The sequence below is a fragment of the Varroa destructor genome, unplaced genomic scaffold, assembly GCF_002443255.2.
Source record: "Varroa destructor unplaced genomic scaffold, Vdes_3.0 BEIS01000007.1, whole genome shotgun sequence".
NCBI lineage: Eukaryota > Metazoa > Arthropoda > Arachnida > Mesostigmata > Varroidae > Varroa > Varroa destructor.
The window spans coordinates 3183409-3208131 of NW_019211460.1; the positions used below are offsets into that span (position 1 = coordinate 3183409).

Genomic DNA, 24723 nt, shown 5'->3' on the forward strand with positions numbered 1-24723 from the left:
AACTGACACCTTTTAGCTCGCCCGATCCCAACTATACAGACATTGCGCCCAGCCGGAGCTCTATTCCCCTGTCGTACTCGTAGTACCTCACAAATATTGCCATCAACGTAGTACCCCAGTCAACAGCCAACTTCCTTCTGGTCGGAGTCCACCTTAAAGTTCTTTATCGGCTGGCGATGGGCAGTCCTTTTGCCTTCGTCCTTTTTCATTAGAATAGATCGTTTCTCAGTTGCTCACTGCTCGAGAGTTCAGCCTCACGGTCACTACGTTTATGAAGCTCGTATCGACTCTGATCGCTTATTTGATTGTTCTAAGGCCACACTTCCTTTACGTTCCCGCCCACAACCATAAATGCCGCTATGGTCGGCACCAGCAAGACCAGCTGCCTGTGGCTGGACAAAAGAATTTATCTCATGAACATAAGGGGCGAAAAATGGGCCTGCGCTGGTCGTTCTATAATCAGCTCATTTAAGACCTTAATTAACTTCAGTCCGCGGACACGTTCGTACTTTGTCTCTGGAACACTTCTTATGGTTGATAACTATACATTATTGTTGTCGTGATCGTAAATTGAATCCAAACGGGTTGATATAGAAGGCGGTGTGAGTCTTTGGGTAGAAACGGATGAAATGGGTTTATCTAGGAAAAAAAAACCCACTTTGTAAAAGATAGAGCAAAACATAACGACGGGCAAAAGGGGTTTTGCTGCAATTTGCTTGACTATTCAGAAGTGTTCTCCAATTTAAGCGGTTCGTTTAAATGAACAAATCGCTATGGCGGCATACAGCTTTCTAAGGACAAGTTCGATTAACAAAATCATTTTCTGCACTGCTTGCGAACTTCAAGTTGAAAGTTGAAAATTTTAAGGAATTACTTCTCAACATATATTACGAGTATCGTAAGACACGAGTTCACGCTGTAGCGGGAGAATTAACAATGCGGATGCAGATGATCGTGTTTAATGTTTGACAATTCGAGCAGCGCCTAAGGAGGTGTCTGATGGATAAATAAAAAACAAAAAAAGGAACGTGTCGAAGAGAAGATACTAGTCTACTAAAACGGTACAGAATTCGAACACGCCCGCCACAGGTTCTCTAATGTGCTTCTTGTGAAGTCGATCGCATCAGTTGCGCGGACAGAAAATTTATTACATCGGTAAATGTTAGTTCTTTCTTCAGGTAAACACCTCGTTTAAACGTTAAGTTTTTGCTGTGGCCTTTGCCTATCGTCAATGAAGGCAGTATACGTTTCTAACTGTAAGGTATGCTAAGAATACGGGTTATAGTGCAAAGGAGCCTATGTGGAGGGATACTGCATCCACACCTATACTCTTTGCCTCCAAAACATGGATGTGTACTTTTTGTGTTTGGGGAATCTATATATCGCGGGGGGGGGGGGGGGGGTTAGAATGTATTTAGGCATATAAATCTAAGAAGCCACACAGACGGACGGTAATTGCTGTGCTTCGCAATTAATGTCAGATCGCCAGCTAGTTGATGATCAGTGCAAGACGCTGAAGACTTAATCGTAGGACAACTTCTTGGCATCATTAAGAGCAGCAAATATTGTGCTCTTCCGCAAACTAAATATACACTCATGTAAGCCACTGTGTACCCAATATGCTTTTGATTGGGACAGCGTTTATTGTAGTTTCGAGGTAAAGGTACTCTATATTCACTATTAATAATTCTAAGCTGGATGAAAAAGAACAGTAGATTCGCGGACGCTTCGCCAGGAAACACGATGGGTTTCTTTACCCGTGACTGAGTTTTGTCACTTCAGTTCCTTTCTATTTCTGCCGTTTCGCCCGTATCGACACGGTCCACTTGAAGGTAAGACTCGCTGAAGGGTGCTAGCTTACAATTTGACAAGTTTCCATTGAACATCGCCAAATTCGCATCTAAGTTCCACGAGCTTAATGAAGCACAAATTAGCGTTGTAATGCCTTGAAAAAGAGCATCCCTGGTTTGAGGCGGGAACTATACGTAGAGAAGGAGAACGAGGATGTTTACGACCAAAGCAGTGAAGATGGCAGAAAAAGTGTCGCTTCTAAACCAAATACCGCTTTATTAGTTGTGTACGATAATAAAAATTCCATTAATAAGCAGCATTGAACATTTTCGACGGTACCCGTGTTTTCCCTACATTACCTATATGTATTTTCTCGTCACATTTAAGACCTGAGAAACTGTAATTTGACGAACTGCCGAGAAATTGATAGTCAAGTTTCGCTTGAGAGTTACGAACTATTCTCATTACGTACACCCCCCCCCCCACCCCCCACTTATCAGAGGTGCAAAGCAGATCAGCGTCAACGGGGATTTCAATTACTACACATAGGCTCGTAGTCTGGCCTATAGGCGGAGGCTATCGTTCAGGTTTACCATAAATAACATGAGCTAGAGCTATTGTATATGGATCAACGATATCTAACCGACATTTGCCAAAAGCGACACGAGATCTATTAAACAAATACAATTGGGGTAGCAGATTGAGCATCATCGTAGACAGTGCTCGTTGACCGCCTGCGGGTCGAATATAAACTTCTCAACTAAAACCATAGAATGGTCGAATATATAATACTAGACAGAAAACAGCAATAAATTGAATCGAACCTCGTAACATAAACTGGCCATCCACCTATTCAATGTTTTCGATGTATCCATAGAGCAAATCTCGTTACCGACTTTATCTGGGTAGGGGCTCAGCCGTTCGGCAACGGGTTTCCTCGGTAGCGCCATAATCTCAAAAGAGCGTCTAGTCCTAGCTATGATGTATACGGTGTGTTTTTATATTACCACTGATACATTCCCTTACCACAACTTTTGACACTAAGCAAAAAAAAAACTTTTGTTTCGCCGTGATAAGACAAGAACTCAACTTGGAGCCCAATACTATCAATAGTATTTCATAGTTATGATATGCCTTACCATAGCATTTTGATCTCATGGCATTATGAGGCTAAAATTTGAAAGTCTGACCTTTGTATGCCTACTTCAAATTAACAGTTTGGATATAGGTTTGCAAGTTTGTTATTAGAATTTATAATTGTGCAAAAGTATCAATTGTAAGTTCCGCATCCAAGCCTGGAGAATATCATATCGGCCAACGGACGCTAGTACACTGGGCTAATCATTGCCCACATTCGATTACGTAAGGCAAAAAGAAACCTCAACACCTTTGCATGGTGGAAAAAATACTATGAATTGTAAATGAGCCCCACCAAGTAGTCTCCTCGAAGGAAGCTACCGTTGGTCCTCATAACGCAATAAAGACATGAACCTATTCAATGGTCTAAAGGCATAGCACTCCGTCAGTGTTTCTAGAAATGGTTATACCTGAGCGTCGATTTTCGCTGGTGAAGCCCATTCGCGCATATCTGTTGTTAGCTCTTATGTCAGTAGACGACTGGCGGTTTGTTTAGTAGATAAATAGAATATGGGTCTGGTATCTGGGACGTTCTCCCGATTGTAAATCTTCGCGACAATAACAACGCACACATAGGATCGTCCCAGCTAAACGAAACTCGGACTAGAAAAGATATCTGTTGAAACATACGTGTTCGTATTCCCGTTCAAGCTTCGAATAAACATCGGATCAAACGCATTGTGCCTACAACAAAATAGGACACATGTATTAGCGTATCCGCAATTAATTAAAATTGTATGTTCCCATATGTCAGTTCCAAGGCACAGAGTCCCAAAGGCATTTAAATACGGAGGTAGACGTAATTGAAGCATATGACAAGTGTCAAACAAACAAGGCGTTCCCTTAAAGTTATTTGGAAAATTTTCCCGTAAACCGTACGAGCTCCACAAAAACACATACGCAACTAAGACGCGCTTTAAAATCAAGCTATATATTTAACACGCCCGGCGATGATATTAGTGCATAAATTTATTTCTAGATAAATAGATCTGTAAGTAATTTATATATATAGATCAGCGAGCTAGCATCAAGTTGCATTCGGCTATCGATGACATTGTTGAGCCTTTCATTACTTCGACCAGTGACATTTTTCATAGAAAATATGTGGCCTTAAACGGCCACGACGAGGCAGCCCCCAGTCATCCTCTTGGGAAATAATTGCTCAAGTGGATACCGTCATAGTATAATGATCTTCACTGCCCCGTTTTATAATCAACAGCGAATGTGGCACGATCGGTGGCAGCGGTAGCTCAGCCTCCGGCTGTTTGTACACCTGCCGTTACTACGTTCTTTGATATGGTTAGACACGGTACGACTCATCAGCAATTGGCAGGATTACAACCCTGCGCACAAGCCTACTTTTTCTAGTCGAACTGGTTGCCTACAAAAGCAATTATTTTGATAAGGCCTACACAAGTGGTAGCCTAATGTATCGTAGGAACGGCCTTTGTCATCAATCAATGGTCACGATAATCCAGTAGGTACGAAAAAGAAGAGATCTTATTTTTTCTAAATACACACACACACACACACATACACATCCAAGTACCCTACTTATTCTTTCACGGCGAAAGCTGTGTTTGCATCCCAAGCTAGTTATACAGGGCTTCATTGGGAACAAATGGCACGTGGTATTGGTGTTGAGAGATTTTTCGAGTTTTATGAAGAGTATTAATTGTAGGAAAATCAACTTAGTAAATACAAAAATTAGCGATAACTGATCCAAATACACATATGTTTGTTTCTGTTTGTATATAGTATATGTATATTCTCTTTGAAGAAACGTCTATAGATTCCACTAATTGCCCCTACCATATATGCAATTGTCTGCTAAAAAGCTGTTTATACAGGCGTACCATGAACGTATTTGCTGCGCGCCGCGATCAATTCAATAATGGACAATCGCCGTAACGCGTGCGAAGGTTATAGGTTCAATATTACTTTTGGGAATGCTAATTTTGTTTCTCGTTTATATTGTTTATTAAGGTTTTTGGTGCTCGTAGGGATGCTAAGCAGTGTATTGCAAACATCAATAGCTCGTAAATATCCTTTTCTACTAGAGTATATGATATATGCTCAAGGAAATTCTCTTCCACACAGAAACGACAATTAGTACTGCGATAATCCATTTGTAAAAAACGATCGGTGGGTTTGTTTACAAAGGATCGAAGTACATCTGTCGCCGAATCTCAACCCATATTAAGCCATGCATGGAGTAGCGCGTTGATTATGGGCTTACGGCTAACCTTATGGTGAACTGCTTTTAAGTACCAGTTAGACGACAATCGTTGTTGAGAATAACTTTTTCTACGCATTTCCTATAATATATTATACAGTGGTTCGTGTTTCTATCCATTTCCCAACCAACCAACCAATGTATATATATAAATCAGCTTATTCCTTTCAGGCGTTTAAACCAATGTGCGATCTGTGCAGTCTGTTACACCCTCGGGCGAAAACAGCAGCGGCGACCTTCCTTCTGTTCTTTACCGCTCCCGAGCTCAATCCTTTGTATCGAAGTCCGTATACCCCGGCCATGAGGCTTTGTCTTAATATTCCTCTGTGTAGACCGCAGTTGCTAATCTTTTCTACGCTCGGCCTATTCATCCTATCACTTGCTTTTTCTCCTGGCCAGGTTCCCATTACATTTTATCTACTTTCGTTCCTGTACTTCTTCCCTCGAGTTAGCAACGGACTTGTTTATTATAGTTCGGCGGTATTTTATCCAGCATATACACAAGCACATCGTCGAGTATAGTACTATCATATCGTATGATGCCTCCCAACTGGACGCTATTCAGCGCTTAGCGTACTAAGACAATCCAGTAGAAATATCGCAATAGAGCAGAGTGTATTTGTGAAGAAAAGTCGTTGCTCTCCCCGGGTATTTGGTCTGATCTCTGTTGTCTGCGCGTTGCGGCTGTCAGAGCGCAAGCGCTTCTTATTCTTTGTCGTTCTTTCTCTCTCTGTACTGCCACCGCCCCAATAGAACGACCTCAACCCCCCAACTGCAATTGATGTGCTTATCCCACTCTCTTTCTTAGCCTGGTCCGCTTTTGCTTTTCCATGATGTGTGCAGGTCGCCACTTGCATCGTGCAATCTACCCCTAGCAATAGTATACTTACGTACAAATACGCTCACACAAATATACACACAGACACGCACGCGCACATTGGGGCGATAGACGGCCAGCCGATCGGTAGTAGCAATAGCGCGAAGGGCAAAAGGAGTGCACCTTCTCATGTTCCTTTTGCAGATTACAGTCCTTTCAAGTGCTTCCCGCCTCTCGCCCTTTCTCTCGACGAGCGACTAGCTCGAACCCCTATCAACGGTCCCTGTTCCATAATTGCCTCCTGCTTCGTTCACCTTTTTTTTTCTAGAATTGGCCCCCACAGTTAGAGCCCTTTCCGTTGCTCCCTTCAGATCACAATCTTCATTCGCTTCTCTTGACTCTAGCCCGGATAGCGGAACACTGGACCTCTTAATACAATGATCGAGAGAGAACACGACTCAAATAGATAGATAGGTAGCTACAACTGAGAGCAGCGCCGTCAAAGAACGATGGACGACGACGTCAACGACGATTCGTGTGATCTCTAAAAAGAAGCGTCAAAAGAAAATACAGTTTGTTGCTAGTAGATCCTGCTTCGAGCTGTTGCTGTTTTTGCCACTGTTGTTGTTCCTGCTGGATAGCACACACAATCACACACATATATATATATATACATTGTTTGAGAATCAACGAGGGACAAAGAGATCCACTTGTTTTATTTTAGCCCCGGTCTTCTTGGCGAGTGAACACTTCAGTGTGAGTAGTATGTAATGGTGAAGTTAATCCAAAATCTATCGGTCGCCTCTGAGGACCATCCAATCGATTGGGTTGATCAGTTAGAGCAAAAGAAACGAGGACATAAAAGCACTTGTACTCGTTTATGGTTTAAAGCCCATTTTTCTCCACGAACTTACTTTAGATATTAACAAACCTAGAGCAAGTCAAGCATATTAATATTGACTTTGTACATTGCTAATTAATTTACAGTTATATGAGCCACTGGACGTATGTTACCTAGAACGATGTTAATATGTGCCTATGATGGATTAGAAAAGCAATATCACAAACAGGCATAGTCGTCACCCCATCACTAAACATTAACGCCACTAAAAATGAGTGTCCTGTGTGACTCAAGCGAACAAACTTTTCGACTGACAGAGGCACCTAGGCATTGGCCGATAGGTTTTCAAAATATGGAGAAAAAACATTTCTGATCTTCCGAGATTCGTACGAAATAGCAGTTTGACGCTATTCACTCTCATGATACATTTCCGATCTGTCGACATCATTCACGATGTAGTATCGTTTATAAAGATTTTCCAGAGATACCTTTTGCTCATAAAAGAGATCTTCAAGCCATCGTCATCCGGGTTTCAGAGCTCTTATTGGCTCAACAAATTTCGCTGTACACAGTACAGGCAGTAATTCCTGAGTGCAAGCGTTAATATTCTACTAGTAATATACGAAGTAAATAAAGTGTGTATATATAGCCTGTTTAAAGAGGCCCTTGAAAGAAAACCTGGACAGCGTCATAAGTGAAGCTGCTTTATACAAAGTGAGTTAATTCGTTTTACGTATGGATTTTGTCATACTGTACTAAACTTGATCCAAATCGGTCTTCGATGGCATGACTTACAGTATCATAATAATAGACAACGAGGGAGAAAAACGAGTAAACCATCATGGGGGACCCTCCACTCTCTAGAGCGAACGGCTTTCTCTGCCTAGCAAGCAAGAGGATAGGGATAGAAAGACGGGGGGTCAGAAAAGCTTTGCGTTGAAGTAGAACAACGGGAAAGAACGCTTACGGGGTCTAGGAAATACAGGGGATCGATGCCTAGCAGACAGGATAGGGACAAGACAGAGCGGCAGAATCCCCTTGGTGTCTGTCGGGCAACAGGGAACAGGGGAAAGGCTGGTCATACAAAAGTGCAGGCGAGCAGGCGGCGACTTCGGCAATGAGGAGAATAGCTCAGAGGCGGTATTAGCGCTTGGGGGGGGGGGGGGGTCTATCATCCCGACAAAGGGAGGGACAAAGGGAGAGAAGAGGGACAAGGATGGAGGGGCATCCTTCAAGGGGCTGTCGCGGGTGGAGGCGGTAGGGGTGATCCCCTGGTTTAATTTTCCAGCTCACTGCCTTCTCCCTTGTCGCTTCAGCGCTCTCCTGCGCTCGTTGTTCCTGACTCACTACTGTTCTTCGAGCACCGTAGCGAAGCGAAGACACCATGCTTACCACTAGCACCGCACCGAGACGGTCATGGCAGCAGCAGCCCTTCTTTCTGGACTGCCGTCGACAAAGTTGGCTTCCCGCAACGGACGACAAAGCTAAACAACTAGCCCCGCACGATTTGAATAGTGAGCAACGCGACAGTCAAGCAACAAAAAACAGAAATCTATTGAACACTAGATTTGGAAAATTTATGTCTAAGCCAATTTGAACTGCTTCGTGAAATATAATATTCGAATAAATGATGAGATGCAGGAATATTATCAACGCTATAACGTTTTTTTTTGTCTAATTTGGAAAAAATGTCACTATTGCCCGCCTCTAATAGCAGAGCTCAATTGTTCGAAGGTCGGCTTGTTCGGGTTCTTAATGTACATATAAATTAGTCCCCCAGAGGGTTGTTGGGGTAGATTCCAACCACTGATCAAGTTGATACACTCCCTCACTAAAAGGTTCGTTGGTGGCTACTGACTTGATTAAGTTGACTCAGAGAGGATGGTTTCTGGAACCGGAGGGGGGAAAAGGTTGGGCTCTTTCATTGCAGCTCGTTCGCTTGGTCGCACCGTCTGGTAGACGGTTCCTCCTCTGCGTTTACAGATTCATTGCCATCGGTGGCATACAGCAATTGCTTACTAACTCAGTGGGAAAGTTGAAAAGAAAGCGGGAATTGAGGCGACGAAAATGGCGGAGATGAATAGATCTGATAATACAGTAAAAAACTAAATTATCTCGGTTTTTACCATGGTGACTTGTTGCATCCCCTTTAAGTTCATCCTAAGATAAGGTATGATGCTACACGTCGAATCGAGGCCCTTTATCTGAAACTTGGCAGTTATCCCTTTTGGAACATTAATGTTTAACTGCCTTTTTAGCATGGAAGGCCTTAGTACTAAATGAATATCGCTTATTTACCTTCAATTTAACATTGTATATATTACGTAAACATAAAAGAGCAACAACATCAAGTCGCGTTTTCATACTACCCAATTCCGGGTTCAAAGTATGTCGGGTCATAAAATTTTCTTTCCACATATAAAATGCCGGTGTCGAAAGCAAGTAGGCTCCAACCTATGATTTAGTTGACATACACCCCCTATTGAAAGCCTTCGTTGATGGCTGCTGACTCGAAAGTCAGCTAAGAGACGGTACTTGCGCGCCACGTAACTGGTTCGAATCCGCCCTAGCGCATATATGTATCGACATTAAAACAAGTGATGTACAAATTTCGCTGATGTAATAAGCTTCTGTGATGTAGAACCTTCGTGACCTATCGTCGCCACATCACGGTCAGTTTACCGATATGGGGCTTTACCCAGTTTTTTTTCTCATATAGGACACAGAAAACGGATTTGTTTGAAGGGTGACGTCATGGCTGTGCTGGTGTCAATTCAAAAACAGAAAGCTAGAAAATGTTGTTTCTGAAGCTTTAATATTTAAACTTGTTTGAACATTTCAAAAGACTTCGGCAGATATCATATAAAAAATGATTCACATTTAGGCGACTTTTCGTCAATTTCAATGCTAGCAGCTTGAGGCATCTGAGCCCAGATAGACGACACAGCTTGTCCAATGGCCTACTGCACAATCGATATCTATATTTCTAGAAAATCGTCTCCAGACATTCGTAACAAGTGCTGCATGTCAAAGGTATGTCATGAGACGGTGGTGAGAACAAAGGCTATGTTTATAGAAAACCAGAACAATTCTCCTTTTTAACTCACTGATCTTGTCGTCCTGGAATGAAAGGACTACCCTGACAAGCTCGCTGATGCGGTCACTCGCAACCGTCAGGAAGACATATGGGTGGTTATGTCAGTTAGTCAGTGCTGTGGGTGATTGTCAAAGCTTCATCGTTCCTCTTGTAACCTTCCACGGGGATTTGTTCTTTGTTCATATCAACTGGAGAATGACCGAATGCCACTCCTTCGACCGAATCTGACGTCCCTTTTGATTCGTAATCCGAACGTCGAAACTGAGTTTTAACCATTTTTCTCAGATTCCTCATAACTTCTTTATGTTGAACCATACCTACACACAATGCGAACGCCGTGCGACTACAGTTCAAACCTTATGTATTTATTAAATTTTATGGGTAGCCGGAGACAGTGACAAGCGCCCTGCGTGTAACATGTATTAGGGGCCCGGGCGATATTTTTCTGAGCCTTTTCTACAAACTTGTGAGGATGACCTGCAGTAACCCTTTAGCTTACCCGCTGATCGAAATCTAGGTAGAAGCAAACAAGCAAAGGAAAAATGATTACCATGTAACGTTTAAGATTAAGAAACTAAATCCGACTGGAAATAGTGAAATGTTGTGCTTGTAGGAAATGCCTGTGTCTGTGAACAATAAACGAAATAAATTCTTGAAACGGATATCATGGTGACATAATGCACTTCTTTAGAACTCATTTGTGAACTTCACAAAGGACGGAGACACTGAAATCTCTCATGTCTATAAGTCCCTGCGTCCTTTCAAACAAACACAATGTTGAAACAATGTTACATGCACACGTAACGATAAGCCTGACCTGAAACAAATCATCACAATAAAGATTGGCATTGTGAAACGTACCTGGGTCTTTAGTCCTTATAGGATATTATATCTGAGGCGTTGATTCGCTGGATTTTTATATTTGGACTATACGGTATTCGCCTTTAGTTCATGCGTGCGTCGTTTCTAGTCCTTCGTGTCACCACTGGTTCCTTCCATACAAATTTAGCATAACCATAATCTTTTTAACATCTGTTTTCTGATATGATAATAGTACAGTGCTTCTGTAGAACCGTCGAGGTATCGGCATTAAACTTGCCTGAGCGTTACAACGGTCGCTAACTGCAGTCGTCTGCAAGAACTTCACTGTAACTTCGACTTGTGCGCTTGCCGAATACGGTAGATGACTCTGTCGCTTGCGCGCTTTCGCTACACGGATATACGAGCGTTACCCGTTTTTCCTTTGTTCGAGCGTCCCAAATTGTCCCAGGTTATAGTACAGCGTATGCGCACAGGCGCTCACAGCCTGAGCTGAATAACACCTCACCTCACCAGAGCGTAATTGTACCCTAGCAGATAAAACGACGAATTGCCTATGACATATTCAACTTTATAAATAAGATGAATTAATTGATTGATAAAGCCGACCCATATTATATTTAGTACGATGGCCTGCGATCGCTTTTTAATTGTGGTCTCAGTAGGCTGATTTCGACACTACGGTATACGGAACCATCGAAATCAGTTAAATATGGCTAGGTTTCAAGAGTCGCTTCTTGACCCGCTAAATAAAAATCTATTCAAGCAACCGACTTGTAAATAGGTTATTCTAGAAGGTCAAATCTTCATATGGTGGGGTTGTCAGATGTTTTTTAGTGAAACTTCTAGCAGCTCTATATATAATCATGTTCAAAGTTTTCCCATCTTAGAAAACGTGTTGTCGATAATCATCGTAAACGATAGAGCCGTTAATTAATCATAGCGGTAACAAACTGCTCTTTGAGAAAAAAAAAAAAAACATTTTTCTGAGGATAACGCTACGGTTAGGTGTTGTAGTTTAGATGATCCCTGATATGACAGTTTTGAGACTATTCAAAAGTGATGGTTCTTGGGGCCCAAACCGGATAAGAAACTTACCCTCCAGAAGCTGTTATTCAATGAAAGCCGTTTTAAAATCCTTTTTTGTCAAACATTGATCACCATAATAGAAGTAGTTGTCGCAGCTATGTCGGTGCACAAGCTTACGGCACACCGCAGCTGGACTTAGCTGAAAACTTTTGGCGCGCTATGAGTGTCGGCGCGTTATATAGTAGCGTCATGCGTGTCTACGGGACGATATTACTCAAGAATTAGAAAGTTAGTAATATTTACTGGTAATTGAGTGACAGTTTTGTATATAAGAGTCAACAGTTGGTTGGCAGTTATGCATAACCTTCGTTGTTAGCCAACGTATATATTTGTAGTTAATTTCTTTTATACATAATTTTAATTTTAAATCAAACCTGTCGAGTGTAAGCGTCGGATTTAACTTGAAAAGCATACTATATACTTGAAAAGGCATCCAGTTTGACGTGAAAGATCCACGTCGTTCGTAAGCACACGTAGAAAACACGTAGAAAGCAAGCGACGCAATCAAGACCTACTTTCACTTCTTAACTAAGCGCAAATTGTATCTTGTAAAGTATAAAACTAACAACAACAACAACAGAAGTTATCGTAGCTTTAACATACGCTGTGGTATTAACGAAAGACTTAGACAACAGGATATATTAACTAAGGCAGGATTTTTGAAGCTTTGGATTCAAAGGCATGCCTGCTGTGTGCTTCCGCCTTCAGGTAAAGCCAAAATACCGACTTACAGATACCATTCTGTATTATCTTACAACAAGTAGAAATAACGTAACTTGAATATAATCGCTTACGGGACGACATTACTCAAGAATATCGGTTGGTAATAGTTGCTGGCAATAGTGTAGGGACTTGATATAGTAAAACGAACATTGTTCAACCCTGCTGTTGGCAGGACGGCAGAGTATTTCCGTCCGCTATATAAAGCGCTTTCCTTTCTGAGGTCTGGAGAGCTTCCTGTCTCGGTTCTATGGACGTACAGAGCTAGTTAGAAAGGATATACAGGACTTTATTGAGCAGTCGAGAGGGCTCCCGACAGGCAGTCCAGCTGCACAGCTCTAGCTCTAAAAGTCGTCAGGTGGATGTGCCTTAGCAGGAAGTTTGGTGCCCTTCCAGGCGCTCAGAAGCGTGTATAAACCTAACTGTGTGTGTGTTTTGGATGCGGGCCTATATTTGTGAACCAGCCACTTTAGTAGCCCATTATAGAGGGTGATTATTACTTATTTTATTACTAGTTCCTTAGGTTTTGTTGAGTGGAGAATCTGGAAGTGACGTTCGTTCCCTTGGCCGAAGGAACAAAATAGGAAAAAGACTATTCCCTTTGGCCATCCGTTTACATTGACCCTTTACGAGTTGTTCTCCATTTGCCAGAGGATCTTTCATTGAAAAACGAATGCCGACGTTGTTTGCAATGTTTCGACGAGAAGGCAACGAAAAAGAAGTGTGAAAACCGCGAAAGATACGAGGGCCATTCAAAGCCATAGGAAACAACATTAAAGCGAGTCGTTTGTGATAATACACTCGTTTCTGGTGATCGTCGAGGCTTAACTGTTCTGACTGTTGTTGACTAACGACAAGTAAATTTCTTTACCTTGCTGTTTCTCTCGCAGCGGCTCTGCCTGTGGCGACAGACGCTGCGGGGAGGTTACGGTTATTTAACGGCGTTAGAAGTCACATTCAGACGCGGGCACAAGCTCAAACACACACCCATAAAGACACGACAGAGAGTATAATTATGACTGCAAAGGGCGGGACAGCGGCCAGAAGCCCGTTTCGAAATACGACAGACACGGTTGGCTGGAGTACCTCTATCGGTTAGTTTTGCCTCTGTATCGTCGGAGCTTTTTTCGTCTGTCTTGTTATGTATTGCTAAATTGGCGCTGAACGATGACAGAACTCGTCTGCAATGATATACCTACTGCTCGAATATAGACGCATGTATTTAGAGAAATTAATTTATACTACGCGCAGGCAGAGCACTGCGGTGTAAGACGGCTATCATCTCCTATGTTGCATTATACATCATTCCCACTTATAACGGAGCTAAATAATAAAGCTCATATTACCCTTAGTCCGTGTCATACATTCACATAACATGTCTAGCCTATCTCCTTTATAGGGTGTAAGTGACTGACTCAAATAACAGCGTAGATTCGGAACTTGTTTACACAACAGATAAGTTCCGTACAACGATACGATTGTGAAACACATTTTTCAAAAGTTACCAGGGCACTGGGAGTGGGCTTTTTCAAGATACGCCAGTCACAAGGGTGCAACAGAACGGTCTAAATGGTAGTATATTTACTGAATTGCTAATTTGATTAAAGCTGTTAGCTTTTTCTGTTCCATCCCTCCATAGTAACGATGTGCCCTAATTTCAGACACAAATGATATAATGTCCGACGAGGAAAGTGCACCGGATGATGAACCGTCAAGCCCCACTAATGAAGATTGCAAGAAATCTCCTTCAGCAGGATCAGGTAGCAGATACTTCGGCGGTGTCATTTACTTCTCCGCATTAAATATTTAAGACAAGCACATTAAAAGAGGATACCGGATTATTGACCAATCTGTCTGTCGCAAGAACAGATCGTTATCTCTCTTGCTCCACCATGACTCAGCTTATATAAAACCATATTCTTACTTAATTTACTCTTTGCTTGGTAAATATAGGTTGTGGAAACCTGTTGTGTTGAAACTTCCCATTTCTACTTGTCTTACTTAAGCATGTCTTTTATTTTTAATTTTATTTAAGGGTTATTATTCTAGGTGGGTTGTCAGATACAGCAAGTATGTTCTAAGCATACATTGTAGCAAGAACTTCAAACGGCGACTTTAATATTGTTCAAACCCAGGTTCGCCCAGATGCTGGTATTTGCGTTAACTAAATTGTTAAAAATCCAGTTAGGTAAAGTACTTAATTAATTAAGCTCGATAAAGTTTAATAATTTAATTTTGGGTTTGATTTTGGGCTCAGGTGGAAATAGTGGGGGAAGCAAAAAGAAATCAACAAGCTCCGATAAACCAGCAGTTGGCTCCGGGCAAACATCGTCTTCTGGGTCCGGTGGCGGAAGCTCATCGAACGGAAGTTCTGGGTCTGGCGGAGGGGGAAAGCCCCGACGTGCGCGTACTGCATTTACTTACGAGCAGCTTGTGGCACTTGAGAATAAATTTAAGACAACCAGGTTAGTGTTGTTTAAACTAATAATGGATTGTTAGCACAGCAAGAACAGTTCCCATTTCGTCTGCTAAAAGTTACTTTGACATTTGAGAGTGACACCTTTACGTGAAGAACATAAACTACATTAGTCATCAGTTAGTGAAAAGCCGTATAAAGTTTGTTTATGAGGCGTATGTGTTCTATAACCACTTGTTGTTCGTTGGCTTCACGTTCAAGCTTCATATGTGCGAGTTAATGAGAAAGTGATATGCTGTCGTTGATCAAACAAGTTTCGAACGATCCTAGTTGTAAATCGTGTTTACTTTACAGGTACCTGTCCGTTTGTGAACGACTGAATCTTGCATTGTCGCTTCGATTAACTGAAACGCAAGTAAAAATCTGGTTTCAAAATCGTCGCACTAAATGGAAGAAGCAAAACCCCGGAATGGATGCCAACTCGCCAACCACAGCGCCCCCACCTCCATCATCGCTGGTCTCGTCAAGCACGGCAGGCGTCGCTGGACTGACGAACGCCGCCCTGGCCACCGGTGGCCTACCAGGGGGCCTTTCACCTTCGCCCCTTGGGCCACAGGGCGGCCTTCCGCTCTCACCAAGTGGAACACAATTGGCTGCAGCCGCTCTTCTTTACGGGTCCCAGTTGCCCTACTTATCAGCCGGCGGTATTGGAAGTATGGGTGGCGCTAATTGCGCGAGTCCATCGTCATCGGTTTACTTTGGCGCCCCCACTAGCGGTGCAGCAGGCTCTGGAAGTGTTGTCTCAACTACCACAGCCTTTTCACCAACCTATTTTCTTCCGCCAGCGCCGTCTTCGTCGCCTTCCACAACGGCCACTACTTGAACAGCAAGTACAATCCGGACGACGACGATGACATCGATTCTGAGCACCAGTGGACGAATGATCGGTCGCTAGCTGAGTAACAAAATGAACGGACGCAAAACAGAGAGCGCACCTGTATCTATGTGTCTGTATGTGTGAGAGAAATGGCCGTTTATTGTGAGAGGAGGTAGCAGCAGCAGCAGTGCCTGCCGTTGGGATGTGAGGTCAAAAGGACAAAATATTGTTACTGCCCTGCGAGCTAATGGCTATCTCTGATTGACTTCATCAATGAATAAACAATTGAATGGCAGCCATGATGAGAACAACGATGCTCTTAAAGTAAGTTCGGTCTCGTTTGTTATCACGGTGTAGTGCATTGACGCGTCGAGGAGGAACTTCTTAAATAGGACGATTCACGCAAAAGCCAAAAATCAAATCGTTTATTTTGTTAATCTTCCGTAATCCATGAGTAAACAATTCGTGACGAAGTCGGCTCTTAAAGCCAACTAGGCTTAATCTGGAATAATGTCATACAAGACAAAGTTGTAACTATCAATGAACTAGTCGAGCACATACCCAAGGAAAACGAGCTTATACAACAACAACAACAAACTAAAAACACTTTTTTAACGGGGAAATAAGCCTGCGGGAGTGTCAATATTCATATATCAATTAATCTATCGTAGATTCGAGCCCGTGCAAGTAATAATGTACATACTGTTTGTTAATTGTCGAAACGGAGCATGCTAAAATAGCACTAACAAACGCGGGGAGATAAACGATGCATGTGCAAGGGACCCTTGTAGCTTTAACACAAAGTTCTTGTGAATCCATTATAATAACTGCATAGTAAAACAAAATAAGTATAAAAGTCCTGAACTTCCTCTGTATCATGAAACCGAAACGTTAAGCTAATCATATGAGGTCTATGATCTGATCGTTGACCTTCTGTACTCTCTACGACGGTTGCGAGTTATTCATTTCATTAGAACAAAATAGAACAATATTGTTATTCGAAAGCTGGCAGAATCCCAAAAAACAACTCGGAATGTCTACCATGGACAGTTCTCCATAATCATAAGCATCTGCGTGTTATCAGACAACAGCAACAGGAGCATTGTGACAAGAAACGCTGCAATACATTATCGATGAGAACTCAGTCCCAGGTCAGAAAAATTAGCCTAGGGCATGAGGACTACTAGTTAGTACAGAGACCGAATCCGTTCTGTCCGGGAAATGATAGACCTTGTTCACTGTGTGTGTGTATCGAAGTAACAACCTCAGCCCTAAGAATCCAGTAGATATATAATTCACAGTCCTTCAACCAGAGAATGCGCTTGTACAAATGAGGGTAGGCTACCTATGAGGAAGCGAAGTGTCGAGTCCTGCGTATTACAAGTTCACCTCTTGCTCTCCTCAGTTCTTCTCTATATACACGTATTAGATAATTTTATTTGTATACTATGCTCATGGGTGCAGGTTCCACTGCACGTGTCATGTGTAGGATTTTTGTAAGCATCATATACGGATTTTTGAAAATGTATATTTACTGAAATTTATCATCGATACTAGGATCCTCGGTATTCTTGATTATATCTGCCTTCTTGTATATAATATATGGACATTGTAGTATTGTTTTAACGCGATTTAGCATGGATAAATGCAACAAACATTTTCTGCAGTGTTGAATTGATGCAACGCGTTGGAGATTAACTAAAGTAAAGTCGATCTGGGCGGGTAGGCGGTCGGTCGAGAGGCTGAGATACATTACTGAAGAAGTCAGCGTAATGTGTATATAAATATAAATACGAGACAGGAAGAATACGGATAAGGAATCACAAGCAGTGGACAAAAGAGGGTCTAAAAAGCCTCGATCTTCTGTCCAATGATCAGTATCTATATAATACATTATATAAAAACACGTTCTTGTATGTCTTAGAATGCGAACGCCATCGAATGTCTCATAAAACAAATAAATTATACGAAACTATAGTAAAGGTACGAGGATGTGTGCTATCTCCCTGATGTTGCAAAATGACACATAATTACTAATCCAATGAAGACGGTGACAATAATAATAATAAACTATTTAAATACCATATAAATGAATCGTGTTTTCACTGCTGAACTGTTTTGGTGCTATAAAATGCCTTTCTTCATAGAGCTTTAAGCCTTACAACAAGATTCTTCACCACATACACTCCACGATATTGAAACATGGATCGCGCTTATTTCCATGAATTCGCTTAAAGTTCTCGTATATAAACAAGCAGACACATGTGGACTGGGTTAGACCCGACAAAACAGCGTTAAATTTGATTAATGTATAACACTGTGCTGACAATGGTCATTTGACAGAAGATAGCTAACTGTCTGGGTGATATGTGGACGAATCTCGCACATATCCATGTTTTCGGTGGCGAGCCACGTCTCGAACGGGCACCACCCCCCGAATTAGCTTCACAAGTAATAGATTGCCAGTTCAGATCAGAGGATTTAATTCAGAGGTTATTGATTGCTAAACAGGGACAGACAGGAAGGGAAGATCAAAGAATTTTTCACCAGCGTCGCTTCCACTCGTTACTCAGCCCCATTGGCATTTCTGCCTGGTCTGTCGACCGTCCGTTCACCCGCCAATTCTGCCTGCGACGACTCGTTTTACTGAGCGAGCCAGGCCCAAACCTTTTTCGATTGAGCTGTTCGACTCCTCTTGATTTTTATAATGGAATTTATATTTATTGAACCCTTATCTAATTTTTAAGCCGATTTCCCTTCCCTGACCTGCCTCCCATACAGCGGCTGCTATCTCTTGCCACTATTAGTGCTACTACTGTTTACCTTTAAAGCAAACGCTTCGAGGACTTTTCATTTGGCCTTTCCGAAGGGCACAAGCTTTTGCTGGGGCTAAAGGGTTATGCGTCGGGTAGCTTTGAACTGCACTTCCCAACATTGCCTTTGATATTATGTGTTAGTTTTAAATTGGTGATATGCCTGGAGTGTGACGTCTTTTCGCGTTCCACTGTCTACTAGAGCATCCAGCAGGCGGAGGGGATCATTGATTGAGAAACAAGATCATGCTCTACGCGCAGACGCGTCACTCATGCGAGTCACGTTTGAGAGCAACTTAGATATTCGGGCAAAGTGTCTCTCGCTACTGAAATTATCATGGTAAGTTAAGTACGTAGCTAGGTATGCATTTGTTTTTGACATCCGTTCGAATTAGCGCGCCATACGTCGAAGGCCCCAATCCAGCTCCGCGTTTTCCAAACGTAGTGGGAAAGAGAGGAATTTTTCAGCGCTGCGGTGCTATCGACATTTGAAACTTGGCTTCTGGTGAATTTTCTCGAAGCTTCATTATTTGAAAACGGTTCCCCTGCACTCAACAGTCATCAGCCTTCTGTGAGCTAAGAGTACTTCAATAACATGGCGTCTAAAATTCAAACTTCAACATCGAAATACAACGTCCAAGAGAAGTCTTTGTTTCATACTGACTATGATACATGCACAGCTTATTCACCTAGATGGGAAGCGAGTTTTTGCGATTGTTTGTTATGCATTCACAGCTGCATGTTTCTATTTTCCTTTGCCGGCATCAGTAGCGTGACACAAGAATCCTGATACTTCTAGAAATGCCTGAGACCAATTAACATGGCTGAGAGATGAACGGTGGCTGAGTTAATAGCGCCGTCGTACGCTTAGAGTATAGCAGTTACCCTTAGCACTAATTCGTGCGTTTTTGTTTTCCCACTATACAGCGTTGTAGGAACAGTAGTTCGTTCAGCGTTACCATGACTTTCTCATCTCGTTACCTTCGTTCGGGTTACGTAAATATCAACAAAAATCTTCCATCTACAACAAACCACCGTGGCTTCGACGGCGTACGTATACTGGGAGTATAAGCCTATAGACGTGTGAAATATTCGTTGCACTCCTGTTTTCTCCACGTTTATTATATAGTCTCACATTCAGAGATAGAGGCAATGCCATTTGGAAGATCAACGGTTGGAATTTTCATTTGCCCTTTCTCCTGGCTTCAGGTACCAGCCGTATTCTTTACCTTTTTCCTTTATCCGTCTTCCAGTCCTGTCCCCTCCGCTGTTTCTTTTCGTTGTCTTTAGTTACCGTAACAACAACGGCCGACTCATCCCCCGGCCCATCGTCTTTCGTTAGCGCCATCCAATTCCACGCACCTCGCCCTGCTTCTACCGGCTAGGGGATGGCGGCAACGACTGCTGCGGCGAGAATAGCAGAGAGCAGTAAGATTTGCAAATTCGCTTTTCCATGGTCATGTGATCCGGGTCCTTCCAACGCGTTCTCATCCCTCTGTCAAGGGTTCGCCATAGGAACGGGGAGTCGGACAAGGGCTTCACTTGACTTTTCCGGAAGCTCGAAGGGTAGCTGAGAGGTGCGGCCGCGGCAGCGGCGACACAGTAGCAGTAGCAGCGGGGGCTTATATTGAGAGAGAGCAAATAGCAGGCACGCCGAGTGCGCCGCTACCGACGGACAGCCGGACAAAGACGGCTACGAGTTTAGTATAGCTAGTATAAAGCAGGGCGATGTGTGCGTGTGTCTGTGTATTGCCCCTCGATGATATGGATGAGGGCAAAGCTTCCAACTGCTGTGGTCGGCGGCAGTGGCGGCCTGTGACTGGGGCTAGCATTCGGTTGCTGCTGCTGTTGCTGCTGCTGGTGCTGCTGCTGCCGTGGGGGCGGTAGCGTTTCGCTGCTTATATCTACTACTAGTGCTGCTGCTGCTGCTGCTGCTGCTGTTGCCAGTAGCACTGTTATTGCCGCTAGTTCCGCGACTGTTAGCGCTGCTGCCGGCCGCGACAGCGTCGAGGGTGCGGGGCCTCTTCTCTCTCCCTTCTCTCCTAATTGGTCGTTTCACGGCTGGCTGCCCGCTGATTGGTCGGCACGAACGCGTGACGTCACGCCGGGTGTCTCATCCCGAGCGAGCCTTAGACCATAGGCCTAGAACGCCCTGCAGACAACACTTCTCAACATCGCACTAGCAGACTACTACTTTTGCAGATCAGTGCGTGTTTGTGTGAGTGTCGGTTTGGCTGTATCTCTCCTGGAAGTGCAGAATGTCTATGAGAACGCCAACACTCATTCGGACACATCAGGGAAAGTGGCGAATGGGGTTACGCTGGATCAGGCTGAAGAACCATTATTACTGCTACAGCTATTACGGCCCGGACTGTTAGAATAGCAAACAACAGAGACGCGAAGAATATCTCATAGACTGCACTGATAAATAGAGAACTAATTGCATGTGGGATTCTAGCGTGAGGCCTCCTGTATGGAAGCAAATCAATGACCGAATAAACCGTTTTTTTTTTTGCTTTATTGTACACGTTAATCTTATCATCATCACGATCGTCATTATCATAATAAAGACGAAACTTTCATCTGAAGAGCGCCCATCCGCGTATTAACTTTTCAGGCTGTCTTTTTTCCATTAGGGAAGTGGCGCGTAATTTAAATATGGCTGTAAATGAATTAGGGTAGTCAAAAGCGAATCCCTCAACCGCATCACGGAAAAATACTGAAAGCTTGCAGCTGTACATACGTGCGCTAGTGCTTAGTGTCTTTTTTGGTTGACCATTTTGGCTTAATAGAGATACGCACGTTCGGAGATCTAAAGGCATCTAGAACTGGTTGTAGGGGCATAGGTTTCATTATCAGCTTGTATTGGTTATATATTGAAAAATTTAAGGACGCTTCAATCACCCCCCTGAGCACGATACGTTGGTACTTTGAGTTCACGAAGAGTCTGTGGCGCAGGTTTGTACTACGAATGGTACCGGATAGGCTAATAAGCTTTGAATAAATCTCGACTTACGCCTATAGTTACAAAAAAAAAAAAACGAGTTTTTTTTTTCCCTGAATACATGTGAAGTGCGGTAATGTTCGTCCACCCATCGCGAGACGCACAATTCCCTATTTTATAAGAAAATGCGATTACATCGTGTTGAGATACTGTTGTCTAGAGTTTGATGTATGCATTAAGAGCTTTGGATAGCTTTGGATTAGAGGTAGAAGTCATTTAAGAATTCGGACCTGCTCCTTTCCTCTATTCACCCGTGGTTAATCACCGGATATTCATCTGGCAAGTGGACAAGAAACCTAACAAAGCTAACAGAACCTAACCTAAAGGCATGAGCACACTTCGGCCACTTACTACCTCGAAAAAATGCGCGAAGACGGACCCAGAATGGAAGCTGGTGGTAAAGTGTATAATATCAACTCAAATGGACACCATCAATGAATCGGCTGAGCACTGCAATTATTATCGGCTTAAAAATTGGCGGGCAGTAACACATAAATGAAGTACACACGCTGCATTTCGTAAAAAAAAATGCGTATCTTGACGCCCGGATGTATCTCGGTCGTCGCACTCTGGGATACAGAGCTATTTGCTATTAACCTTTACAGGTGTAAGGAACAAAAAAGCAAGCTAGATCATTTCTATCACAGCTACTACGTACTCACTGGCCTTACTGGCCTAAACGGTGACGTCAAACGACTAAACAAGTTAAGGACCTCTGTTAGTGTTGTTGAAGTTTAGCTAAGTCAAGTTTATTTTCTCTACACAAAAAAATTGTCGTTACTTTTTTTTTGTGATTTTTCAATTGGGTAAGTCATCATTCATTGATTTAGAATCTAGAATCATTATCGCTATAGAACCAGAAATAATCGCATACAAATATTAGTTTATTATTCTGATTTAGATTAAGATACAGTAGGACCTTGGTTATCGTACGTTTTTCATAAATAATACAGCCTGTGGTGGCCAGATAATATATTTTGGTAGGTTTATTTAATAACCACAGTTAGTAGAAAACAAGCAGCAGCCTCCGAATAATGTGGAGGAGCTTGTCACCCTGATCGCGCTTCTTCTTTTGAACTGAAAGGAAATACGAAGTTGATGATTGAACAGTTGAAAACGACAAGCCGATGAGTATACGTTTAATAATAATAGCGGGCACTACTAACAACATTACTTCAGAATAAATATTTCTCTCGTTGCTGGATCCTAGCTAATAAAAGCTAACAGCAACATATGCCGTCGCAGTTTACTGTCTAGCATTCGAACAATTACTGATTTGGATATAACCCTGATCAAGATCACCCACTCCTGTGAAACGTCTTATTCTAGGCCGCAAAGAATAACCCAACTCCTACTAAAACAGCCGTGTCCTTAGCTATTGGCCTTTAGTATATCATACTACATGAATTCGTATGGTCTTTTTAAAATACACAACAGCACCTCTATACTGCTGAGTTTTGGCGTCTACTGCGATAGCGCTGTTTGCTTTCATTTTGGAACGTATTTCTGCCAGCAACCCTTTTGCTATCCTGAACTGCGATCCCTTCAGTCGTGAAGGCCAAGTAGAGGGCTGCTGGACACCTCTTTTACTGTACCCATTACATGACACAGGTTTACTAATGATTAAATTATGACCGTAATTTATGCTAGACTAAGTCATTCGTTTACAGGAAACTCTCATACCGGTCTATCCGGCACGAAAAGCAAGCAAGACCGGTCTAGCACACCTGATTTTCCTAGCGTTCAGGAACACCTGACGCATATCAGGCGCATCGGGGATCAAGTATTGTCTCTACTAGGCTTTTGACAGTGCAGAAGGCATACTATTCATTTACTACAACGTCTGGTTACGACTTTACCAGCGTAGGCAAGATGTAGCGGATAAAACTCACACTGACTCCCTGTTCTTATCCTTATATTCTCCGATGAGCTTGTACAAAGTGATGAAGACGTTGACCACATCCAGATGTAATGTAATAACCGCCCCTATGTAATCTTCAGGGTAAAGGAGAAACTGTCGGCCCCCTAACAACAACTGAATGTCGACGGCTATATACAAACTGAATATCAGTGCAGCTGCCCCGCCAATGAGACGGTCCTGGACTCGGAGGCTGGGCATGAAGGAAAACAGAAGCAGTTCAGCTCCCAGAAGCGCCAGAAGTGCAACGATTAGGTGCAGCCCAAAACGGGTCAAATCTAACTGCGACGACATAGCTAGTATAGCCACTGTTCCGGTCCCTAAACAAGTGATAGATACAGCGATAAGGACACTCGGTGTCTTGTACGCGCTGACGATATAGGCAAGAAGCAGAGCTTGAGTCATCGTCAGTGTTGTCAATAGGGCATAATTGACCGGAAACGACTGGCGCAGCTGCATCGAGCAGGCCAGCGTGATGGCGACGGCCACAAGGGCCACCATCGCAATGGCCGATATCCACCAATTATCCACGAGAAAATCTTGTGTGTTTGAACTCACGGTGGCTACAGTCACGACTGTTGTTGTCATCAAAAGCATACATGTCAGTAAAGACAACACCTTAATCACGAAACTGTTTCTTATTGTATGTTCACTAAATCCTTCTCCCTCTAACGCCGTGTATGAATGACTTGACGCTTCAGCCATAAGGAAGTCTCGTTTCGTGGGCGTCCTCTGTAACCGGTTTAGCTTCGTTATCTTACAATCATATTGAGAATAGGCTCAGAGTATGGCTCCATAATCGTAGAACGAATAGGACGAAAAACAGCAGTAGAGCATTTGCGTACGAAGCTCTAAACGCTATGGAGAATGCCCAAAAAAAAAGTCTTGAATCAATTGCAGCAGAAATATTTGATGTCGGACTTGTGTTTCGTTGATGGGCCCATCGCTCTGAGTTGTTGGTTCGTATGCGTACCACACCTGATATGTCTTGCATATTGAAACTATATAATTTAATGTTCGACTTAACTGTACCGACTAACCGTACTCACATTGCTGAATAATTACATACAAACCAATGATGAGTATCTAAACTAGCTCGAATTAAACAGAAGCCAGCCGTATAGGTATGCTTTAGATAATGATAGGTT

General features: G+C 42.8%; 2 protein-coding genes across 2 annotated transcripts in view; one reads left to right on the forward strand and one right to left on the reverse strand.

Annotated features, from left to right (window-relative positions):
* The window catches only part of LOC111254827 (uncharacterized), a 33877-nt gene extending 15947 nt beyond the window's left edge, over positions 1–17930 (forward strand). The window contains exons 3-5 of the mRNA XM_022816079.2: positions 14209–14307; positions 14805–15012; positions 15318–17930. Of these exons, the coding sequence (XP_022671814.1) occupies positions 14209–14307; positions 14805–15012; positions 15318–15846 (836 nt within the window). The 3' untranslated portion in view covers positions 15847–17930. The remainder of the gene's footprint in view (positions 1–14208; positions 14308–14804; positions 15013–15317) is intronic.
* Positions 17931–22578: 4648 nt separating this feature from the next.
* On the reverse strand, positions 22579–24441 carry LOC111254180 (protein lifeguard 1-like). The gene is made up of 2 exons (XM_022814760.2): positions 23550–24441; positions 22579–22734 (listed from the first exon to the last, which is right to left on the reverse strand). Exons 1-2 carry the CDS (start codon positions 24278–24280, stop codon positions 22707–22709), a joined length of 759 nt encoding a protein of 252 aa, XP_022670495.1. The 5' UTR covers positions 24281–24441; the 3' UTR covers positions 22579–22706.
* Positions 24442–24723: the final 282 nt, after the last annotated feature.

What these genes read in the sequence shown, in the direction of transcription:
- LOC111254180 (XM_022814760.2), bottom strand. Translation starts at nt 24,280, where the DNA reads ATGGCTGAAGCGTCAAGTCATTCATACACGGCGTTAGAGGGAGAAGGA. An exon ending in GATAAGAACAGGGAGTCAGT is followed by an intron (nt 22,735 to 23,549) that starts GTGAGTTTTATC and finishes ATTTCCTTTCAG; the next exon opens with TTCAAAAGAAGAAGCGCGAT.